The sequence below is a fragment of the Stegodyphus dumicola genome, chromosome 6, assembly GCF_044657685.1.
Source record: "Stegodyphus dumicola isolate Sdum_Otavi_A_Nest chromosome 6, ASM4465768v1".
Classification (NCBI taxonomy): domain Eukaryota; kingdom Metazoa; phylum Arthropoda; class Arachnida; order Araneae; family Eresidae; genus Stegodyphus; species Stegodyphus dumicola.
Window position 1 is genome coordinate 18,514,489 of NC_140773.1, and position 25,531 is coordinate 18,540,019.

The window sequence follows — 25,531 nt, forward strand, 5'->3', positions numbered from 1 at the left end:
CGGCGTGGAATCCTCCACAGAAAAAACAAGTAGCAGAGATGTTAAATTTCCCCTTAATCGGGCACTCATGAAATTATTGAGTCTCGAGACATCAAACACATATAGCGGCATTATGGCACGCTTTCTGTGTGTACCCGTATCGCTGGCATTTAAAACATTGCACAGGACCGGGCTGAAATCTATAATCCGACAATTTTGACACGCATATCCATGATATGTGTACCTTAATGAATTCCCTTTCCGTCGGGACCTCTAGGGCTTTCTATATAAAATACAGGCAAAAATGTAGGGAATCCATGTCTCATTCTCTGCAATTGTTGGCATTTTATTACTTTAATGTTAAGGTTTAAGAGCTCTTGTTTGACGTCTTCGGTGGGCATTTCAAGCGTCCGTCCTTTGATAACGGTTTTATGTTTCTTTTTGGATGCTAGGAGAAAAGTGTGGAATTCGATCTTTTTGAACACTTCGAAAGCCACCTGCAGTGTAAAGCTGAAGTTTTAAAAAATCATCTTCTTTCTTACATTCAAATTTTGTAACTCCGAGCTTTTCTTCAATTTCCTTTCTTATTTGTAACCAGTTAACATCGCTAGTTATAATAATTGGCGATGTTTTTTGTGGTTTATTTTTAAAGCTTTGTGAGTTGGGATTACTTTGAGTGTTGCTATTATTTTGTGTGACATCAGTACTTTCATCATCCATTTGATCAAGATTTTGATTTCCATTTAAAGTGCTAAATCTGGAGCAAGTGTTAATTGGAACTGATTCCATTGACGATCCGCTATGCTTTCTTGCGCGTTTTGATGGCTTTACCGTTTGCCATTCCTTATCCTTATTTTTGTATGATTACTGAGTGTTAAGTTTGGTGATTTCCATAATATAATTTTGGCGCTTTTGCGTTTCTTCATCAAGAGGGGGCAAAGGTTTTGCAAATTTCGCTAATAAATCTTCGGTAGGTTTAAGTAAAGCTTGACACTTTTGGATTGTTGCAATTCCGTCTCTTTATAAATAGCGACTATTTTCGCTTTAGATTTATCATTGGCCAAATTTGGGTCCGATTTTAATTCTTGTAACGAGTCATTTATTTCAGATGCTCGTAACAGTGCTTCGCGTTTAGTCTTATCTACATTACTCAAATTATTTGTGTTCGAATGAGTAGGAGTTTTCAGAAACCTCGGCCCTATCTGCCCAATTAGTAGTCGACATTTCAGCTGGAAAGTCGCATAGTGAGAAAAATCATGCTTACAAATGAGAGCGAAGAGGAACAGCGACCTGTCTCTGTTATATTATAACTCAGAATGTTTCCAATCATACATCCACTAAGAGTACCACCAGGAATCGAACTCGCAATCTCATGAGGTGAGCAGAGAACAGGACTTAGCCCGCTTGGCTACCGAGCGATATCACAATTCTTTAATTCCATGCACTTTAAAAATCTTTAGAACTCTATCACACTGTTGCCACTTATTTTTTTTTTAAATATTACAATCCCATTTATCGCAGTCATGTACTATTATCTATAAGTTGTTATAAAATTAATTTTTACAGCACCTGAGGATTCCTAATAAACGGTCATTATTGGTAAGTCTTATAATATGTTTAAAACATCAGCATATCTATAGTTCCGATAAACAGGAATAAATACGTAGTAATGGACGTGTATTAACATCAAGTGTCATCGAATACAAGTTTAAAAAATTTTATTTCAACTTGAGTGGATGAGTAAAACGTATTTTATTAACGATTGAAAATTTGAATAAGATATAAGGAGAGTGAGAGCTAATAGTAGGAATTTAAAGAGGTGAAAAACATTAAAACTGCCCTTTTTTTTAAATATAACTGAATAAATGTATGTTTTGGTTAGAAGTATTATTATATTTAATATATTAAAGAACAACTGTATTATTTGCTTTGATACTACAAATGCTGAGGTGAGCACTAAATACAATTTTCAACTGCAGAAATTTAAAAAATAAGATTTAAAACTATTTCTAATGTTACAAAACTAACAAAAATCTTACCTATCATACACGAGTAACAGACAAGAGCTGCAAGCGTGAAACCAGCGGTATTAGTGAATCTCCTTCCATAACGTTCCATAATAAACCAACTAAGCAAGTTGCCTGGTGTTTCCATCAGAGATAACAGAAAAAAGTTTATAAATTCATTTCCGCTTAAATTATAAACATTCATCTGAAGACCATAATATATCATGTAGTTTGCCGTCCTGAAATGAAACAAATCTTGCAATATAATAATTATCAAGGATGAATATATTTCGCTTTCAGTTGAGAAAATACAAGTATCTACTTCAGTTAAAGAATTTAGCTTTTGAAAACACAATATTCCACGTATTTCCAATTTTAAAACAGATTACCCATTTATTAATATTTTCTCTTAATTTTGATTTTGCAAATTATTTTATATTTGTAATCGAACACACCGTCTTAACATTTTGATGACGTACTAAGAATTTTAATAATGGCTTTGAATGATATACTGCGATGTACTACGATGAATTAAAACAGCGGTCTTTTTGTAAAGTTTATTTTAATTTACATATTATTTCTTATGTTACCCTGGTAGAATATGTGAATGAGAGATACATAAGTAGGAGCAAGAATGTAAATTTAAGAGAGAGATTAGGTAAAATTAGCCTGTCATAGTGAAACGTTTCTTTTTACAAATGGCGGGCAATTGCCTATAACGGCATTGGTCGCTACTAAGGCTAGAAGCGATAGCCATTTTATTATGGAGGCTCCTACTAGGCGGCCACCTTTGCCTCCTGTGAAGGGAAAGACAATTTACATCCATGCCTCTGGAATTCGTACCTGGGCCCTTTGGTATCGCAGTCAGGCTCCTCTAACCACTATACCATCTGGGCGGCACCATATTGAAACTCGTAAGCTGTAAGGGATTTTCTCCTTTATTTCCTCGTTCTTGGTGTAGTTACATGCATGTTCGGTTGGGAATTGGGAGATTCGAAGTTCGAATCCCGGAGATAATCCTACTGCTTTTTGTTTCTGCTTTCGATAAGTACATAAACTCTCTACAAACTCTATAAATATTTTCTGGAAAATTGATGAATCAATACATGTTAAAAACGATACTCGATAGCTGTTATTCGAATTCCTGTTGATACTCTGATTATTCACAGTTTTAGTGTTCAATCGCTTACTTCTAAAGTCACATTTATTGATATTGTAAATATGGTGAAGGATTTTGAACCTTCATACACCATACAGAATATACTCCAGTATTTCAAAGATGTTAAAAATTTGCTTTGTATGCCTAGTTTTTACATTTTTAGTTACATTGAATTTCAAATAAGAGTAAAGATACTAAATTTATAATTAAAATACATTCAAGCACGTTAACCGGATTTAATTTCAGTATTCTCTACGCATATTTGATATCTTGAAATCCGCTATGCAGGAAACAAAGATACAACCGAACCTTCTTAACTTCTAGATATTTAAGAAGAAATCGGTACACTCCAATTTAGAGGATGTTTGTTGATAAGCGACAAAAGGATGCTTCTTGACAAGCGATTCCGTGAGTTCTTGTAATGCAGGGTTCCACTATTTGTAAACAGAAAAATTTCCAAAAGTGTCCACAATTTTGGCCACCATTGTATATATATAAAACTGAATAATTTAAAGCTGTGTAATTTAAAGTTAATTACCTTATATCTAAATCCAGCTGTGTGCAATTAATTGTTGCTGTAATTTGTAATTTGCATTAGAATGAGTTCTGCTTAAGATAAGAAAAAGAGATTATGTGTACTCAAACTTATACCCGGTCATCCTAGTATTATTATGGTAAATGAAAAATATGCAGTAATTAAGTATTTTGCTTTGAAATCTGAAATTTGTGCTTTAATACCAGTGTTAATAACTAATGATTAAACAGGAAAAGAAATGGTACTCTGTGTGTCTAAGAAATTGTTAATTGTTCTTAAGAATTTTTTTTTTCTCCCCGGGGAGGGTATTTTTTTTTTTTTTTTTTTAATTTTATTTTAAATGGTTATAATAGCTTTATCATGCTAAAAATATTTGACATATTGGATGAAATGCTACTAAAAAAAGAATTTTAATTTCATATCTTTTTATTTTGACCTTATCACTTGTTTATTTGAAATTAACTATACCATTTAGTAAATAAATAGTCTTATTTGCTTTGGATTAATTAATAATATGTTTTATTTGCTTTGTTCATGTCACTCACCAATACACCTTTAAATTTAAATTAGGAGTTGTTCGGTCAAATTTACACAGCGCAAATGTTTATTTTGAATACGAATTAGGTTAGTCAGTTAGGAAAACTGTAATTCTTGTGTTTTTGTATCTTTCTTAAAAAAGGCACGAAACACAATATATAAAATCTGATCTCGGTCTCAAAGAGGAAAAGATTAAGTAAAAAGAAGGGAAGAAATAATACTTCATATATAAACTTCGTCATGTTTTTCACTTTGCATATGATTTTTGCGCAATTGTAACGAAAGAATTGTAAAGAAACTTAACAGTTTTCCTCATTACACTACTTAGATATGAAAAATAATGAAAATGGTTAAGCCACTATTTAGATATAGATACAATACTATTAAGAAATATTCAGAATCATATTATCATGCAATATTAGGAACTTCACGAAAGAGTTGTTAGTATAAAATGCGTACGGTTAATATTTAGTATTTAAATTAACTAGTAATTAAATGTACTATTTAGTACTTAATTTTTATGATTTGGATCTTTACTGTAATAATTTTCATGATTTGGATCTTTACTGTCATTTCTTCTTTCCGTTTCATCACCAGAATGCAGTTTGCTCAGTTAGTTCTTAAAATGAGGTTTTTGGATGGTAAGACAGTTGTTTTCTTGCATAGCTTGACTTTTGTCTTTCGTGGCTTTCCATCGGATTGGCACAATGGAGTAAACTTTTACCTCATTTCTCTGGAATTTCACCTGCTAGATCCTCTAGTTAAGTCATGTGCTCTAGTTAAGTCATGTGCCCATAGATCCAGCTCTAGTTAAGTTATGTGCCCACAGAGGCTTAATTTTGTTTTCTAGATTATAAAGCTCTTTCGAAGCTTTATAAGCTAGAATTTTTAAGTTTCTTAAGGCCAGAAAAGCAACTTCCTACTCTGTTATCGGAATACATGTTGTAAGGCAGAGCGTGTTTCTGCCTTTCGTGGCCACGTCATGTTAGTTCTGCCAGCTCTAGTTAAGCTGTAATTATTCCGCTCTGAATTATTGTTGCTGACATTTCAACCTGATTAGGCCCGGTAGAATTTTTGAGCCACTTTAGATTAAAATTTATTTATGTAGTCCTTGACTACTGCTCCATGTTTACTTGAGATTAACTCTTCTGCTTAGTACATCACCACGAGCTCTATCTTATATTTTTAAAACAAGAAAGTGCATTTATATTTTAAATTTTGTTTAAATAAAAAGGTTTTTTAAACATTTCCACGACCTTAGAGTTACTTTAGACCTAGCGAAAATTCTCCTCACGTCTATTAGGGGTTTTTGGACTAACTGACATTTCCAGATGAAGTAAAACCTCATACAGTAATGCTGATTTTAACTGAAGAACTGTGCATAAAGACGATGTCGAGCAACTTTATGCTTGAACATACAGATGCATCACATAGATTTTTTTGTCCTGCTGTCTATTTACCTAATCTGAATTTTCTGTGATTCTTGCCTATTTCAAACTCAAAAGCTGCGAAGATTGGAAGATAATTCTTGATATAACTGATATCTAACAGAATACAGGACATATACTGAACAGAAGTCCTGGAAATTAATTCTAGGCCTTCTATTAGAAATGCTTTTAAATGAATTTATAAATGTCCAAAGGGAATATAATATTTAATGAGATAAAATTGACTTTGTACATTCAACGTACATATTTTTCAAAAGTAACAATTCTTCACTTTGTAAGCACTAAATGAAGGAGTAAAATTGCCCTATCCAGTATCTTTCTTTATTATGCCTATTATTATCTGCTTTACCATTTTAAATATCTTAGTTGGTTAAAAAAAGTTATTTTAAATTAATAGATACAGCTCGCTACTAAAGTAACGGAACTGAGCCGAATGGAGATCGAGAACCGTAGCAATAAAATATTTTTAGATAAAAGTGATCAGCACTGAAAGATTTATGCATGAGTCTAAAATGAATTATTACATTTCAGTGTGTGCTGTTAAGTCCAGCTAGTAACAGTAAAACATCCGTGAACGTAACAACTAGCAGAAAGAAGAAACGTGGTTCAAGTAGCAGTATGAGGGTATAAATTAATTTGTATATTTTATGTGCTGAAAAACCTAATGAATCTGTGCAGTTGAAGGCCGAGCTAAAACTGTAGTGGATGATAATACTCCCCCAGCTTGATTTAGACGACTGTGTCTCGTGCCTCTCCCCATTCACCCTTCGAATGAGAGAGAATATATGGAATTATCGTATTCCTATATGAGTAATCGCTTGGTGTATATGTTTATCACATTCAAATTGCAGTTGAAATATGTGGTGTTAAAATATCTGGTTTCAAATTTTTTGTTCCAAACAATAAATGTCTCCGCAAATATAACAATAGGACAATCAATAAATAATCTGACAGAAATTCTTTAAGCGGAAAGTGAAGAATATCTTTCCCAACATGAAAAGATTTCCTCCTATTTCAAATTGTTGAAATGTTTCAACAGAAATAAAATGGAATGGGAAGAAGAAATTTTATTAAATTACTGCACTCAAAATGTTTATTTGTAAGATTATTATTTAAATTCGCCAGTTTTTCATAACTTAGCCTTTACTATAACTTCTCCTTTCCGTTGCTTCAGCAGAATGTAAGTAAGGTAGAGAGTATTTAAAAGGAAAGTTTGGGATTGTAAGACAGAGCGTGAATTTAACCTGCACGTACATGCTACGTTTAATTTCTGCCAACTTTGACAACTGAAACTTTCAGTTTTGCGTTGTGTGCTGCCGATAATTTGACTTGACACTCCGGTTGGAATTACTGAACCAGCTTAGAGTAAGATTTAAATTGTCTGGTCTTTGTTTACTAGTCCACGTTTCAAATCAAAATTGCATCGTTATTTTAGCTGCTTCATAACAACAAGAACGTTCTCTTATGTTCTACTTTCTGTTTAATAAAAAAAGTTATTAAAACCTTTTTCATGACTTGTAATAGATAATTTAGAGAGATCGATAGTCCGATTCATGTCAGATAGGGTTAATAGTTCCTGGTCAAATAGAATCCTATAAAAATCTGTTCTATCAACAAAACGCTAATGGATGTCTTTTTTAACCAAAACAGCATTTATTTTTCTTTTCAGTATTCTTAGCATTTACCTACCATATAGATTAACAAATAGAGAAATTATTACCAAATAGTTTCAGCAATGTCTATCAAATAACTGTTAATAAATAATAAATCAAAAATTCAACCCCTGAAACTGTAAACTGAGGTATTAAGTTAATTGGGATTGCAAACAATATTATTCAATAAATGCATTATCTCACCAACAGATTACCGTGAAGATTAACAACTTCCTCACATATGGCACCGTTAATACATCAATGGTTGAATTTTTCAAACCAACCATCCTCTCTTCTTTGCGCTTTTTATCTAACACCTAGTTGTAAAAAAATGCAGCTTAACAAAACTTAGTGATACTTATAAACTGCAACAAAATAAGAAAGTATATATGATACATACAAACATAAAATTTATTAAATACTACAATACATACTTCAAGTCATAATGTAGAATATAAATGTGTTGTTATATACATTAATATGCATCAATAAAAGGGTTCAATCTTTTTGTCATTTTGCTACGTGGTTAATGTTAAAGAATACTGCCGCATGCAGCGAAATCTTATAGCAGAAAAGGAAAACTATGCACTTGGTTAGACTAAAATAAAACAACATGCTTGTTGCGTTTGTCGACAAATAACGCAGGAATCGCGGACGCCCTGTGACGGAAAGAAAGAAAAGGAACTCAGTTGCACGTGTGACGCGTCTAATATTAGTCGAGCACGATAAACCGTCCTCATATTTATCTGAAACGCAATACTTGTATTGATTACTTTATAAATATTAATTATGTGTATACATTGTATATTGTTCGATGTTATGCAAATTGTATTTCTTTCTTTGTACCGAGGAGCGGCGCAGACGCAAATTTGTTAGGGTTTCAAAGCTCGCGTTTAGAGCTTTGAGGTTGCTGTGAATTACTGGAGCTTCAACTGAGCAGAGGTTCCTCTGAGTTTGCTTGGTAAGCCGCTAGTCTGAGGTTTGAATGCCGTCTTCGCCGTCCCTCAACCAACTTAATGTTTGAAAGCCAATAAAGAAAGTTCGGTCGATAATAACAAATGAAATAATACTTAAAAGTGATACTGATACAAAGGATACATTATACATCAATACATAACATAAACAATACGCAAAATAATACAATGACACATAAAAGATTAAAATCCAACCATACAAATAATCATACTAAAAGTTCAAACAACAAATCGGAGCACCTAACAAGATCATAGAAAATATGAGGGCAGCAAACACAGAGGTGCCTTAAACTCACTTAAAATGCACTTCTGACACTCGCATGCAACCTGCAATGTAACAAGATGTGTTCCACATCTTCCACAGCATCGCCACAAGCACATAGTCCCCTAGTAACAATACTGAAACGAAGTAAGTAAATTCCAAAATTCCCATGACAGTTCAAAATCTGAGTAAGTTGAAAATGCCTTAAGTCGTTGAAAAACAGTTGGGAAATATATCTTTGTCCACTGGGTCTTCGAAGAAGCACGATATTTAGCATTTCAAACCAACAACAGTTTTCTCCGAAGCGTCCTGCTTCCAATAGGACTTCAGAGCAGATTAAATCAATATCACGATCATACCGAATATACCACTGTGGCCTCAATAGTAATCAGAATCAATGTCTGCAATATGCCCATTTCTCAGCACAACAGCTTTGTATTTATTTAACGGCAATATTTTCTCAGAAGCTCGGCTTGAAAAACAGAACATACCTGGTATCCTATATTGAACAGCTATATTATCCCTGCCATCTTCATATGTACCAAATGCACGCCAACCTTTCCATTTAACTTACTACCATATATGAAGCGAATAATTCTATTTTATTCGAAAACGTTATTATCATAAGAAATTTTTCAGACTTGTGACATCAAAATTTTAATTAATTTCAAAGTTTTAGGAATATTTGCAATTAATTTTAAGGAATACCTGCAATTTTGCAAGAAGTTCATTAGGATCGACACTTTTCCCATTCCTTTCCGCTATTTCGTTCATGACAACAACTGCTTCATGGCACTTTCCTCGAGATACGAGCCACCGAGGAGACTCAGGAATAAACCTATTTTGGAAGATTTGACAAAATTTAATCTAACTAAAACTTCTTTCGATAATCAGAATAATCATATAAATTATTTAATGAGAAAAAAATATAACATAAAGATTTTTTATAAGCTTCTATTTAGCCGCTCTTGACGTTTTTCGCTATGGTCAGAAGATTTTCGGTGACTTTTTAACTACTTCCTCACATAATTTCGAATTCAAATTTTGTACACATCCTGTTTGTGAATAACAATAAAATGTTTTGTAGCGATTTTTTTTTTTTTCAAAATTCGATTTAGATTTTTTTCAAATTGAATGATGAAAGGATTTTTCGCACAAATCTTTGTTGAACGAAGAAACTATAAGTATCACAATTTTACTGTTTACGACTGGATAGAGTAATTATTAATGGTTTTCAACCATTTGATGTAAGAGAATTGTTGAAAGTAAAAGAATGAATAACGATTATTGAAAAATACGATAATTTGATTGACAACATGTCATTGAGGCTAAAAAGATGAATGGATAATAAGAAATAAAAGTTATTGTAAAATAAGCTTTCATTTAAAACATTTATTTTAATGATTTTATAAAATCACAGTTTAATCACAGTTAATTAAATAACTTACTTTTCAAAATTCATATACAATTTATCTCACGAATATTAAAAATGTGGACACCTAAATAGCGAAATCCAGTAATCGAGTTTGTTACGTAGAAAAAAACGTTAAAATGACTTTTACATTAAACTTTTAAACTGACTCGGTGCTGCGACAAAAAAAAAAAAAAAAAAACCTAACACTCGGATAAATTAAACTTTTTATCCTAACTCTTTAACATTTTGATAAATACTAAACTTCTTTAAATTTAACAAAATTCACTTAAAACAACAACTCAGAAAAATAAAGTTTTATCAGATCAACTCTCAACTCTTTAATTCAAAGAATGAAAAGAAAATATCCTCCCTATCATTTTGGTAGAAACACAGTTATTTATCAAAACAAAATGTGAAAATGCACTTCGCAACGAAATCATCAATCTGCTGTCTCTCACTAAATATAATATCCGCGCTATTTCCTGAGCACTTATAATAAATAAAACAATATCCGCGCTATTTCCTGAGCACTTATAAATTTCGATACAACTCTTAGAGAAATCCCAAAACACTTCCATTTAAAATACAAAACAGAACTCTTCAAAACACCAGGGAAAGATAATCTCACACTAAAGAAGTCTAATCACCAGTTCAAATAAATTAAGTTAACCTATCGTATAGTCACAAAACACTTAAAATGAATTTTTCTTCTACTGCAATAAGATTACCCAGGTTCGAAATAAGAAATAACCGTGTTTTCCGTTAGGATCACATGGGTGACCTACAATATACCACAAATAAAACTCAAAATAAAAGATACAATAATTAAAATAATAAGACATTTATTTAATATTTCGAAAATTATAATTTAAGATAGCTGGCAAGACTACCCTGCAAAACGTAATCTAAAATTTACTCATAATTGCTTTCACGCGTGCTGAAAGGTTAAAGGAGCCGTTTTGTCCATCTCCTACTGACGAATCAGCCTTTGTCTCTAGGAGCTGTATCACGAAAAGACAAAAAATGAAACAAATATCAACTGAAAGAGTAGGAACTTGTTGGGACAATCACTCATGTAAAGTTAGAAAATTTTCAGAGCAGAATTTCAAATACTCTTTATAAAGTACCCTGTTCTTTCTTCATTTGGATCAATGTGCATTGCAAAACCAGAGAGTTCAAGTGACATTTTGTAACAATTAGTTTAATTTCCTTCAATTTAGAGGCGTTTTACCTTCTTCACTACTGTAATTTTTACTTTTCGAGTAGTGTTATAACATCGTTATATAATAATCTGATGAGAATGAAAAATAAATCCTTGTCCATTTCTCCATCGTCACTCTAGGTTGGTTCTTTGACTTTTCCTAGTTCCATACCTCAAAAACATTCGCCGTTATCTGCTTTTGCACTATGTAAGATTTCTTTAATTTCTTTTTTCAGTCGATTGAAATTCCTTATAATCGTTGACAAATTCTGGTCAGATCTGATACCGGCAAGCATTCAATGATGGCTTCCAAAATGACAGATGCGCGCTTGAGTGGTCTGTTGTAAAGATTGTGGAACTATAGCAACGCGGCCAATGTTCTGCAGCGTACCGCGTATGAATGAACCTCCGGCATTGGAGAAATTAAACAGAAACAGTTAAGTTAATGGGTATGCACAAAATGTAAGTATGAGCTCGGTAAAGGGTTACTGCAATATACAACGCAAAGAAATAATAAAATTCTTACATTTGTCTAAATCAAAATGATTCTAAGCAAGCTTATAAATTAAAATTATAATGAATATTCGTTTTATATGTAGTTAAACTTATGAATAGTCACTCTAATGTAAGACAGTATAATATTGCGTATAATAATATTCATAATATAATATTGCTTATAATAATATCGATAATATAGTATCGCTTGTACTCTTATAAATAGAATGAATAAATATAAATCTCTATGAATCACAATATCGCTGATAGGCAGATTACAAAACTCATCGATTAAAATTCCGCATTCTGGAAAACTTACCTCCAACAAAACAAAAGAAATGGTACCGTTGAGGAAACGACGAGACTTAAGTTCACCCAATTTCTTGATAAGTAAGCCACGGCAGGTAAAAGGCACATTCCAAATGTCCAACAGCAGGTCTGTACGCCATTGATGAAAACACGTTTCTCTGGGGACACAATCTCTAAAACTGATTAACAATATATAACATATACTGATATTAAAGTCATTTTCAGAATTCTACGCTAAAAATGGTCAAAAACGTTTTAAACATAATAACAGATATGTTTTGAGCACTTTGTATAGATATGAAAGTTACGACAAAAAGTGATTTCTGCTATGAATTTTCATAACTAGCATTTATCAATCCATGTACAAAGCTTTGTTTCAGTGAAAGCACTTAGGGTACTCAAATACTGAAAATGCATTCCGTCTAACACAACTAGAAAGGTATGAAATAAGTAACTTTTGAGTGAAGAGGTAAACTATGAGGAATTTTTGTATCCGCCTTTATCGAAGAATTTTGTAGCTTCGTAGATATGAATATTTTGGCTACATGAAAACACTTTGGACACCTTTTTGAGTTTTTAAAACTATAGTTCTGGATTCGATGGCTTTTTGTTAAAGTCTCTATGTTCGACTTACAGAAATAATTACGAACTTGTAAAATACAAACTGTGTTTTCTAAATACTCTCTGAATCCGTATTAAAGTTTATATTTGCTTTCTTTAGCGGTATTATAGAAGCATAAATTCTTTGAAACATTTTCACCGTAAGTTCGTTTTAAAATATATAAAATCTCATTAGATGGCTCCTATTAAGGATACGGAAAAAGTTACCCATAATCGGGATGTTTTGAATATGCGGAAAAGAACATAGGATAATGTATTCGTAAAATTATGAAATAATACCGAGACAAAATTAATGTTTAAAGCAGGAAATATGAAATATAGCGATGCTTTCATCAGCATTTAAACTCCGAACCATCTGAGGCTAGGCAGACGAGCTTACAATTAAATCACGAAAGTAAGTGGTGAGGAAAGAAAAAATTCCTTATGTTGTCTTAAATGTATGTTACTCAAAGTTACTTGACGAATTATCATTCACATTTTATTACACTTGTAGTATCTACCAGTAGAGTTGTAACGCCACTTGTAGTATGTACCATGATTTTCGAAAAATAAAACGATGCCCTTGGCGGGATTTGAAATCTGGACTTCCCGGATAGTCCCTCTAATCGCACTACAAAAGCATGCAATGAAAAGAAGAAAATTCCTGAACGTTGCATACCATTGACAGCCATTTTGAAGGCTGCATACCATTGACAGCAATCCATCGGCGACACCGATTTCAGTGATGTAGGTAACACAAAGACTAGACATCTCATCAGTGGAGTTATGCCGTCTTATTCAGTCGACAGTCGTTTCAGTCTGGCCAACAATTCTCGGCCGCAATTGATTTGGAGAAAGGTAGGAACACGCTCTCATCTCATTAACATCAGAGAAAGAGGCTGTTAGGGGTGGTCCTGACCTACATGCATTAGGAGTCATTATGATGAAAGGACGAACGAATTCCGGTATTTTCGACAGAGGTTAACTTAGCTAATTACTGTGATGAAGTTATCCTTCCCCACGAATGTCTTTTTCGGAGTGCCTATAGTACCGACTTTGCATAGCCAAGCATGACAATACATAGCCAAGCAGTAATCAGGCTGTTGAGATACTCTTGGGAAGTGAAGATATCTACATCGATTGTCCAGCGTCATCCCCTTCTTTAAATACCATTGGACATGTGTGGGATAGTTTAAGTTAAAATAACACGCCAAATAGCGGTTATTTTAGAAGTAAAACAACAAAATTCAGCGTTATATTTGCAAATTTTCCAGGACTAGTTTCGATGGTTTAACTATAATGTGTGGGTAACTTTACGGAGACGCCTTTTTCTACAAATAAATAAAGTTTTTTCTATTCGCTCTCTCCCTAATGTATGAATCCTATTCATTTTTTCGCTAGTATACTTTCTTCATTCTTCAACTACTGCATTGCGAATCTGTAGTAATACTGAACTTCAAATCTTCCAATTGATTGTTTGGGAATTACGGCCAAAACCAGAAAAGTTGCTTCAGTTTTGCTCTCTAGCGTGCAATAACATTTTATTCCACATTAATAAATTCACCCTTAATATCAAAAACTTGAAGAGCATTTTTTTTCTAAAGACCTATTTCCGAAATTTTAGTATCAACAATCAAAAGTAAAAACGCGCTATAGAATAAATATCAAATATACAATAGTGGTGTCAAAAATCAAAATTCAGAAGAGCCGATCTGTGTCAAAATGGATAAGATCGGTGATATGTGTTTGAATCCATAGTAGTGACTATGGTTTCATGCCTTTCTCGTAAGTAATAAGCGTTCGAGACAGTTTCTCCGAAGAAATCTTAAATGAAGTCTTATTTGCATTTGGAAGATTTGGCCTCAAATTCTCTCCTACCTACAAGAAAACAAATATTTACCATTACTTGCACGATCATTTTTGGTTCATTCGGAACTTCACCGTCTCTCAACTGAAAATAACACAGTTAAGAAAAGGGTCATCAATTTCCTTCTTTGAAAATTCAATGACCGTCCAGTTGATAAAATAGGTGGCAAATTTTCAAAATGAATAGCTATCAGATTTATTTAGATCTACATAAAGAATTGCATCCAAAACAAGAAAGGACAACTTTTTCTTGTTATCAGCTATTGATATGAGGTCTTAAGAAACAACTTCTGGTAATTGATTTCCGTGTTTTGGATTGCACCTTTATTTACGCGCAGTAAAACATTTGCGACTTACGGCAACAGGTTTGCAAGCTCTAAATATTTTTAGTAGGTTATTTGTCTTGTAGAATACTTATCAAAATGTTTGATCATATGTTCCAATATTTTAGCAGCCATAGAGGTTCCTTGGTTGACTTGAATCAGAGACACAGACAACTGGCATCCTTGAGGCAATCTTGAGTTGTAAACACTCAGAATAGAAATGGAATGAAATTCTTCTGCATTCTTCCGACATGCTTCTAACGTTTGAAGAAAAAAAAAATCTTTCTCCTTTAGTAAAACAGCACAAAAACAAGGCAAATGTGAATAAGTCACATAAGTAACACATGAAATTCATTAATCTAGAAACATATCATTTGTTTGAATCGCTGACAACATCATCTATTCTGTACTGCGGATATTCTGTACTTTTACGACACAATGTCAACATCGGCAATTCTTCCATTTTTTTAATGATAAGAAAAACCTCTTTGCAGTTGTTCGAATGGAGTTGAAGAAATTAGTTGAAAGTTGTGGAACATCTTGCAATTTTTCTTTTCTCATTGACAGAATATGCAATTCATTTGCAACATTTTGCAGATTGTTTCATTTTCAAAGAAGTTCATGGAATTCTGTGACCTTTTGCAAAATTTGCCTCCGCGAAACTATTCTCTTCTGGTTATTCTAAACGTTTTAACGTTTATCTCCTTCTTATCTGCCGACGTTTCCTTATCTGCAGGATAATCAAGCCAAGATGTACTGAAAACTGAATCAGAAGTCAATATTTACTCAATACATATCACTTGATTAATTTCTAACTAGTTACAATGTCTAGATTATAATTAACTGAAATGAACTGAGCTTGTAAACGGGATTTACTCGCGACCCATACACTGCAATTTTGAAATGATATATATGTATCCAAAACTTAATAAAGAATGAAATCACACAGAATTATTGCAGAGGAATCCAATGGATAAACATTCTTACGATTGTAGGGTTTATATTTATTTTAACTAACATTTATTTTAAACTATCTTTCCTGTCAAGCCTTACTTTCCCCTGGAATTGCCAATGCCAGAGTATGTAAATTTTAGTAGAACGCGCAAGGATTCAAATTGTCAGCGGAAGTATCTGAGTTAAATAGAAAGGAAACGAATTCGAAAGTGTGCTTTCTTATTTCACGAGCGTGGAGGTGGCTAGTTAGAAATTGAAGAACCACGCGTTTCGGCCTGTGTGCTTGCCTCGGCAGTTTGTTAATCTTTCAACGTAATATTCAGAAGTTTGCTGAATTATCAGCGGTATCTTAGAACGCGGTGAGGTTAGTTACGTTTAGAGAGCCTCGTAGTTAGTCTATTCTTTTCTTAGTTTCTTATTTTTATTTTACCGCCGGGTCGGCGTAGTTTGTGAGCGTCAACAGCACGCATTTGTAATTTTTAAAGTTGAATAAAAAGAGATTTAAACCCTTCTCAAAACTTTGGTCTACTTTCCAGTCACCACTATTGTTGCGTGCAGGTTGGAAGCGCGCAACTTTACACGATAATGCAGAATGTGATGCAAGAAACAGAATGAAAATGCCATAGATCGCTTACTTATAGCTAGGTTCTGGAATCAAACTGCATAATAAAAAATGAATAAAAACTTAAAAGAAGACGACTTAAGTAAATACATAAACGGAAATATAATAAAATGGGTAATTACGATGGGGTTTGGAATCAAAATAGCCCATCTGAGGCCGAGTGGATAATAGCGGTGAATATTTATTTGATCAATATTTGAATCTACATTAATGACAGTGCTTTCATGCCTTTCTTGTAAGCAATATGCATACGAGATAGTTTCTCCTAAAAAGACTTCAACGAAAGCTTAATTTCAATTTAGAAGATAGCCGTCAAATTCTCTCCTATCTACATAAAAGAATAGCAAAATGTTATAGATAGGGTAAAGTAAAGGTGCGGAAGATAAACGTGTTTAGAAACATTCAGGCAAATGTAGATCAATTAAAGTTGAGATTATATATCTCTCATCCATTCTTCATTCTCCAGTTGCAGACTGATACTACGTTTGGAGCTACTTCTTAAGAGTACAGAGCTGACGAAAATTATTAATATTGCCACAAAATATGCTAAGAATGAATTCTCAGTGCTATCGCTAATCTTATACTATAATAATTAATAAATTGTTTCAAACACTTTTCTGATTATAACTTACTATTTTCATCGCACATATGTTTAAATCATTTTGAGCAGTGATCCAGTTAACTTGGTGCAGATGTCTACCTTGCTCACCAGTTGGCACGTGGATATGATCTTTGAAAACTAATGGATTAGCGTTGTTTCCACCTTCAGCAAACGACAAGCTGCGTCGTGGTTTTCTATATGTATAATTTGAATAGAAGTTGTGTCCTATAAAAGTTCTCTTCGAAGGCATTCCTTCTTTTAGGCGGATAACTCTCGTGTGCTGGCAAATCACATCCCTCTAGAAATTTACGTCAGGCTTTTCAATACATGTATTATATGCTTTGAGAAGATTTAATAAGCTGATGAAAGCTTTTCCGATGGTTGAAATGCCCAGTGGGAAATGAACAGCAAATGAATAAAATATTGTATAAGACCAAAGATTTTACAATCCTTCTGTGTCACAGCCCTCACTATACAGAGTCTCACTCTTTTGGGAAGCATAAAATATAGACCTTACGTTGAAGACGAAGTAGTGAATGCTCGTTATGTCTTTGAAGAGAGATACTGCAAAAGAAGGTTTTAAAGAACCTTTTTATTTGAACTAAATTTAACAAGATGCACGCACTCGGTGCTCACAATTCAGCACCACTTGTGGCTAAACTAAATTTTAACAGAAGATAAAGTTGTAACAAATCACAATAAAACTGAACGGCTAACGACTGGCTTCTTAGTTATCTAAAACGCTAAATCGGCTACACACAGCGAAGCCGAGCATAGAATATCAGTATAATCTGATGGGTGTCTAACACCGATTAGAGAGCTAATTTCAAACACGCAGCATAAACTCGGAACTAATTTCACCACTATTCTAACGAACTCAGCTTAAATACTGCTTCTGAAACATGTTTAGATGTTGCATACTAAGTCATTTAAAATTTACATTCCGGCGAAAAACTGAAATCAAGAGGGTTAGGAAAGTCGGACTAAAAATAATTGGTTAGAATATTTTGTCTTTACAACTATTGCAGGGAGAGAAAAACATAATTTTTTTAAACAATTTCATCACAACAAAATTTATTTCACATGAACATTACATAAAATAATGTAAACACTGTGTCATAATCCTTTTTTCCGTCATATTTTGCACATTATTTTACTTGATTCTGAATCCACTTTTTTATTATTAATTGTGAATAAATTAATTAACTTACGTGTGATCAAAGGTAGCATATACATGGCTGGGAAGATACATCCATTTATGGTTCTAAGAGCTGCAAAAGCCACAAAATCTTTCACAAGTATTGACGAAATTTCAGTGACCGCTGCCAAGCAAACAAATCCCGTATAAGTTATCTTTCTTCCGAATCTAAGATTTAAAATTGTAGATAAAACGGGATATTTATTATATTGCATTAAATAGTAAACTTTACTAATTTAATGTCAAAGGAAATCTAAGTCTCTGCATTTCTTACAAAATTAATCTGAATCAAAATTATTATGCTAAAACAAACTAAACTACACACTTCTGATCTTCGTTACTTTACAATTATAAAACCTAGCTGCGTAAGGTAATAATGATTAACCCAAAATCGTGATCGTTAATGAAACTTTAAACGAAGTTACAGAAACTCAAGGCAATAGCAGTATACCAGTGATCGTAATTAAATTGGCACGCTCAGATGTAATCTGCACATGGATCGTTCCACCTTGGTCTGTTTAATCAGTTTATGCAGGGTGGAGTGTTTAACGTTATCCATTTTCAGATAAGGAATCGCACACAGAGTTAAAAGAAACTATTAACGATCAGGTAAGTACGTATAAAACTCAGTTTACAAAACTGGTATTTTTTCTGTAATACGGCATCTTGGAAATATCCTCCATTATCCCATCGCATTTAAAGCATTTTCGCTATATCCTAGGTGCCCATAGAAGGCACAACGTAGATTATCGCACATAGCCTGAAGTGTTTTTTTTTTTTTTTTCCCTGGAGGATTGATGTGAGGTATTTTGTGAGTAATAATAATAACTGACCATAGTTAGAATACTAACCATGCTCAGTTATATTTATTGTACGAGTCTGTTGTCCTGCTTTGAAAATATGTAACTTCAAATGCAGGGCATTGTGCATACAAAAAAATTGAAATTATTTTATGTTGTTACGCAATAATTCAAAATTTCCGGTAAGAAGTCCTTTCGTGAAAATAGACCGAAAATAAGCCTAAATAAAAAAAAATTAGAAAAATCATTTCAGACATTTATCATACAATTTAAAAGCATTGCGAAGTTAAATGAAAAGAAGTGATACTGGAATGTAATGGGCGTAATCCAAGCATCAAGTATTTGTTATAGTTTCCTAGGATGATCTAAAGAACCTGTTAAATGACTTTTCTATCTTGAACTCACTCAACTGATGAACAGTGTGTTCACTAAGTAGTTAATTACAAACGATCCACTGTGGATAATGTACGTTTAAAGTTTATAATCTTTCGCAAATGCATTGATATATTGTCTTTCAATTTTGCACAACTGCAACCCCTCTGTGTTCAACAGCGTTCTTCAAATAGTATTGTAGTCTAAAACAAAGGAGACTGAGAACTGGCGATCTTTGTGGATAGCCAGGAAGAGAACGACTAGTAACACACTGAACTTGTGAAATGTAGAAGGAAAGCGTATAGCCAGCTCTCGAAGTGAATTACCTAATTTTATTTGCAATACAAGGTAACCAAACATGTTCTTGCCGTTTATAATCATCAAAAACAGACAGACATTCAGCACATGATACTCAGCGTTATATCTCGAAATAATCTCCATCAACATCTAGCAGCCGTTACCAATGTTTCTACAACTGTGACATGTCCTAGCGATAAAACTCATGGATTTGGGATGCAAAGAATTTAAGTGAGTTCCGCGAGTTTACCGCATTATCGAAGGATTCTTTACTCGTGAGCATTTTGGGTGTGTGGCGATGTCGAGACAGTAACAACAAACAGGTTATCCCTTGCTGTTCCCTGTGGTCTGCCGATAAATGTTTGGGTACCCCACATGCTCAATAAATCTTCGCAAGGCTATGAAGTCTGACTGCTTCCTCAGAAATCTGAAAGCATTTGACATGTTCACTACACAGTTGACTGCTATCCTTATCCATGTCTTCAGGGCCTCGTCATTCAACACCTGTGGTCACCCAGTACAGGTTCGTTTCATCACAAGGCTCAGATTTCCAGACTTGAACTTTTACAAGTAATGCCTAGCAGTACGTTCGCTCGCGGGATCCTACCTAAATTTATCTAAATTTCTGATATATTCGACGACTTGATTCAGCTGCGAACAGGTCCACCTTAAACTCATACAACAAATTACCGCCAAATCTGCTTCAATATCTCAAATTTTCTTCAATACTGGACAAGTTGTGATTGTTAGTGTGAGCCAGTAATTTCAGTAACCCTCCACTGTTTTTCCAGAGCATGAGTCACTGGGTTTCCACTTTGTGTGCGTTCATCAAATGGAATATCAAAAACAGTAACAATGTTTTTGATCGCCTTGCATACATATAAATGCTATTACAAATGCTTAAATAATTTGTTTGGTTTAACAATGGGTTTAATAATGCTTAAATAATGGTTTATTTCTATACGTTACTTGTAATGCAAAGTGCTGTTTAGTTAATATTCTTTAACTCTCCCCTTCCCTGCTAAATCTTTTCTTTCGAATAATGTACGTTTAAAGTTTATAGTCTTAAATTTTGGAGTCAAGCCTTCATATAGATTACAGCCATTCCGCAGTTAGTTTTAATTGCAGCCTTGTAGTTAAGAATTTGTAAGATATAATTCAAAATTTAAGTTTTATTTATAAATTATAAAATAGTTTTACACACCATAAAGCTGAATAAATTAATAATAAATAGTTATGATTATATTTAACAATAGCAAAGATTATGGCTAAAATCCGTCCGATATTCAGTGCAGAATAAACTACATGCAAACACCAAAAAGCAGAAGCACGCTGGCAAACCTCAAAAAACAGGTGAGCAAAATATGCCAAAACAAAATATTAAAAAGATATTTACATATATTTACATCTTTCGCTGCATCGTAATCAGTGGGTTGGTGCTACGAAAGAAGTATATAAACAAAATAGCCTATTTCTACAAATAAAATAAAATGGTTTCATAAAATAGCCAGTGAATAATTAAACTATTATGTAAATAAAAAAATCGTTTAGAAATAAATAAATAAGAAATTTTTGAAATAGCATTTAAAAACGCTTGGTTATTTTGTATTGCAGATTTTTAAGAAATTAATTCTCTACTTGTAATTTTTGTATTACATTTTATTATGTATATTTTTTATAAAAAACTTTTCTTTGTTTTGCATATGTTGGATTACTTTTGTTTTACGTGTTTTCGTTCTTGGCCCACCAAAATTTAAAACATTGTTATTAGACTTTTAAGCTTTCTTGCTTGTCTGAGAATTATGTTTTTATTTTTTAACTCGGCCAATATGTTTTCAAAATGGGCATTTAGTTTATTTTTCCAGGTTTGAATTAAAAATTTTGCATATGCTTTTATTTTGTCACGTATTGGGTTATTCCTTTTGTAAGTTTTATTTCAGGAATCGATCTATTCAATCTTTTAAAATTTGTCTATTGTTTCCCAATCGTTTTGAATTTCTCTTTCTTTTTCATTCTACAATTATTTCACTACTTACTTCGGGATGTAATTTCATATTGTTACTAAATATACAGGCGCGGTAAGATGGTTTTTCCGCAAAGCAGTTTTAGGGTTGCCATAAAATAACAAGGGAAATAATTTCTCGCCACATTTGGCGAGAAATCGCCCATTTCGCGAAAAAATTAGCGATATACCATGGACGGTAGGAGAACCTTCTGGAACGAATGGTTACCGGTTTAGCCCAGAATGTTCTCAAACACAAGCCGAAAGCTATATAAACCCTGCTGGTCCGCAGTGTGTGTGTCTCATCTAGTTAGTCAGTGCGGAGACGATCGAGTTGACAGCCAGCCAGCAAGTGCCGAGTGGGTCGTCGAGTGCATCGAAGAGTCTCTTAGTGTATCGCGGTTAGTGCATCGTCGAGAAAGCGAGTTAAGCTCCGGGAACGACTGAACCGAAGAGTCAGGAGCCGTGCTCTGTGTGTCGTCGAGTGCATCTCGAGTTGTAGCGTGGAGTTCCGAGAACGACCGAGCAGATTCGGGAGCTGTACTCTGGTGCTTTGCAGCTGTCTCCACCGTTATAGCCTGACAATCTCAAGGCTGTGTGACTGATTGTGTCAGCCTGTTTATAGTACACTGTAAGGTGATTTTGGAGCTGTCCTGATTAGTACTGGCTAAATAAAGTGTTAGTACTCGCTGAATAAAAAGTTTCGATATTCCATCAAGTGCTGTCGTCGTTATTCACTCCAGATCCACACGAACCCCGTACGAATGTAAAGAAAAGAAAATAACGTAACAATATTCTTTAGATCAAATTTTCATTTCCGTTTTATTTTTGCATATGTTGGATTACTTCTATTTTACGTATTTTTGGACTCGGTTCCCCAAAATTTAAACACTTACTAGAATTTTTTATGTTTTTTTCCTTGTTTATAAATTATGCTTTTATTTTTTTTAATCTGACCTGTGTGTTTTCAAAAGTTGCATTCAGTTTTATTTTTACAATTTTGAATTAAAAATTTGCATATCATTTTGTTTTCGCAAGTACTAGATTGTTATTTTTGAAAGTTTAGTTATTGGGTTCAATCTGGTCAATTTTTAAAAAATTGTTTATTATTTCGCCTTCATTCTGAATTTATCTCTTTTTTTGACGCTACAATTTTTTTGCACTGCTTACTTCGGCTTGTAAGGGTTGGACTGATAAAGACACAGATTACTTTCATTGTTTTTCTCAGGTTGTTGTTTTTCTAACATAAATTATTAAACTTAAATTTTAATTTATGCCATTTTCAGTTCAGAAACTGGCTTTTTTATTTATTTGCGTCTTTAGTAGAAACAACCTCCTGAGAACAATGCAGAAAAATCTATAAATGTCTTTTTCATTTGGGTTTAGGGGGCCCACTAGCGGCCGAGCGGTAAAGTCGCTGAACACTGGTAGTTCGGTCCGAGGTTCGAATTCCGCAAACGGGCTGGCTGCATGGGCGTTTTCGTGGTTTTCCCCATGTGTAACGTGTGTACGAGCCAGTTTTCCATATAAAGTCCTCCACGAAGGCATCCCTCCCCATAGGCAGATAGCCCTCGAGGCTTTGCCATAATCACTAACACACACATTTGGGTTTAGGCATAATTCGTCCCGTCTTCTATTTCTTGAGGTTTGCCACTGTGCTTCTCTTTATTGATTTTTGCATGTGGTTTATTCCGAATTGTATATGGGATGAATTTTAAATGTACTATAATATAAATATATATACATATATACACAAATGGAGGAAGTGAAGTGATATAACTTAATTTAAGCAAAAGTTTTAATATAGAAAAAAAGTTTGTTCGACGAGTGAAAACAAATATATTCTCACCTGTCTGAGATATATCCACTTATGGAATTTCCAACAATGCTACCTACATTCTGAAGCATAAAAATTAAGCTAACATAATGATTGCCACTGCAAACCAAATTCCACTAAATTAAACGAAAACATACGTTACAAAATTAAAATTTCAACCATAAAAAATAAAAATTGCAAATTATTAATTTCTTTGAAATATAAATGACGTGTATGTAAGAGGAATTTAAAGCAATTGATTTGGAATAATGATAAAAGAAATTTTACACATAGAATTTGCATTTCCTAATTAATAAACGAAAAATAGCTGAGAATATGACATGATTCTCCCATAATACATTTGTCAGTAGTTTTATAAAATATTTCTTGCCTCTCCTTAGTATTCAATGCAAACCTAAATGTGTATGAATCTTAATATTCTATGAAATATCATTTAGAGATTTAAAGAAATAAAGTAGAAAATCCATCAATTAAATTCGGCCTCAGCGCATTAAAATAAATTAACTTAAATAATGTTAGAGTAAAGATAATTTCATTCTACTGAACATTCTGTTAATAAAATACATTTTAACTGTATATTTATTCCATACACTATTTCAATCCACTTTTTAAAATAAAGCTTCCTCTTAAGCCTTTTTATGATAGCTTCTTTCTAAAATGTTTTCTTTTAGGTCATTCAAAATAATGTACATAAAATACTTAGAATACTGTACATAGATACTTAGAAAATAAGTTATATATTTAATGTAAAATAAGTTACACATTTAATGCAACATATTTTGGCGTTTTCTATGCTTTGCAATATACATATAGTACAGTACATTCCTTCAAAATATCTTGTAAAAGTATTGTGTTATATTTAGTACGTTTATGCGAATTTTACTTATTTTAGAGTAGTTAGCAAAATAAAAAAGATGTACTTTAAGATATAGAAAATGTTTATGTTTGGAAGCTGAAGTGAATGTTTTCATACTTACCTGACTAGTTGCGGTGTAGTCGTAATAAAATGTGTCATATTGCCAGCCGTTTGAGCAAGGTCGAGATTGTGAATTGTTGACAATCGTGAGACTCTGAGAATTTAGATATTCCGTGTAATTTATGTCGTGCATAGTACATGACGGATTGTTTTGTGGTCTGATAAGAGCTTTTTGTTGATGCAGGGTTAAATTAGACGATGCAACGTCAGATACGAAACACCAATGATCAGGAGTAGATAACATAAAATATATATCCACTGCAAACCAAGGAATCAGGCATAATGAAGGAGCAAGTATAAAAAACAATAAATGTTTTTGATAGGTTCCGTAACCTCCAACGTCTTTCAAGACATCATCGAATTCCATTTGTGTTGAATTGACTAAAAAAAATGAAATGCAAACACTGCATGTAAAAATTGTGAAGCCAACATATTAAAAAAATAATAATAACTGCAATGATGTTTTATGTTCTGATCCTTTTCTAAAAAATCTCAATTAAAATAATTAATTTAGATTATTAATAATTTGAGATTAATTAATAATTCATTAATTGAGATTAATTCATTAGTTCCATTAATTTCAAAATTCAGAAACATCCTTTCAAGAAAATGTTTTCTTTATTTGACTGTAGCGCATCTTTTATTAATAATTAACTATAAAAAATTGCAGCTGAGTGCATTAACAGCATAAAGCTTACCTATAAGAACAGACCTCACATTTTAGTGTCGATTGTTTCTTCTTGATTGCTCTCCAAGCCAAAAGCAGAAAACCCTTTTGCTACTTCTTCGATTGTGACTCGTGATGTAAGGGAATCACTGTGAGTTGTCGGAACTATTTTTAAATCCCGAAACACGGATTGAGGCTACGTGTAGGATGATGTCACACCAAAGTTACGCGTTTTAAGTTCAGTAAATTTTTGTGTATGAACAGAAACATCCTTACGAGATTTGGGTTTCTGAAGCAGAATAATTCTTCATGGAAATATTACACTTTTTTTAATATTAAACTTTTAGCACAGATGTATTTCTAATACGTCTAATACATTACGGTCTTTATTTTGAATTACTAAGAAATATATGAGATGTCAATCTTAAATTTTGTTATGTTAATA

The 25,531-nt window shown here is 33.1% G+C and overlaps 1 protein-coding gene across 1 annotated transcript in view; it reads right to left on the reverse strand.

Moving 5' to 3' along the window:
- Positions 1-25,531, reverse strand: part of LOC118194776 (beta-alanine transporter-like) — a 37,927-nt gene extending 12,396 nt beyond the window's left edge. Inside the window, exons 1-8 of the mRNA XM_085818157.1 lie at positions 25,118-25,531; positions 24,421-24,800; positions 23,456-23,559; positions 18,149-18,303; positions 11,982-12,150; positions 9,261-9,390; positions 7,521-7,633; positions 2,019-2,224 (exon numbers count right to left, since the gene is read on the reverse strand). Coding sequence (XP_085674283.1) covers positions 2,019-2,224; positions 7,521-7,633; positions 9,261-9,390; positions 11,982-12,150; positions 18,149-18,303; positions 23,456-23,559; positions 24,421-24,786 — 1,243 coding nt within the window. The 5' untranslated portion in view covers positions 24,787-24,800; positions 25,118-25,531. The remainder of the gene's footprint in view (positions 1-2,018; positions 2,225-7,520; positions 7,634-9,260; positions 9,391-11,981; positions 12,151-18,148; positions 18,304-23,455; positions 23,560-24,420; positions 24,801-25,117) is intronic.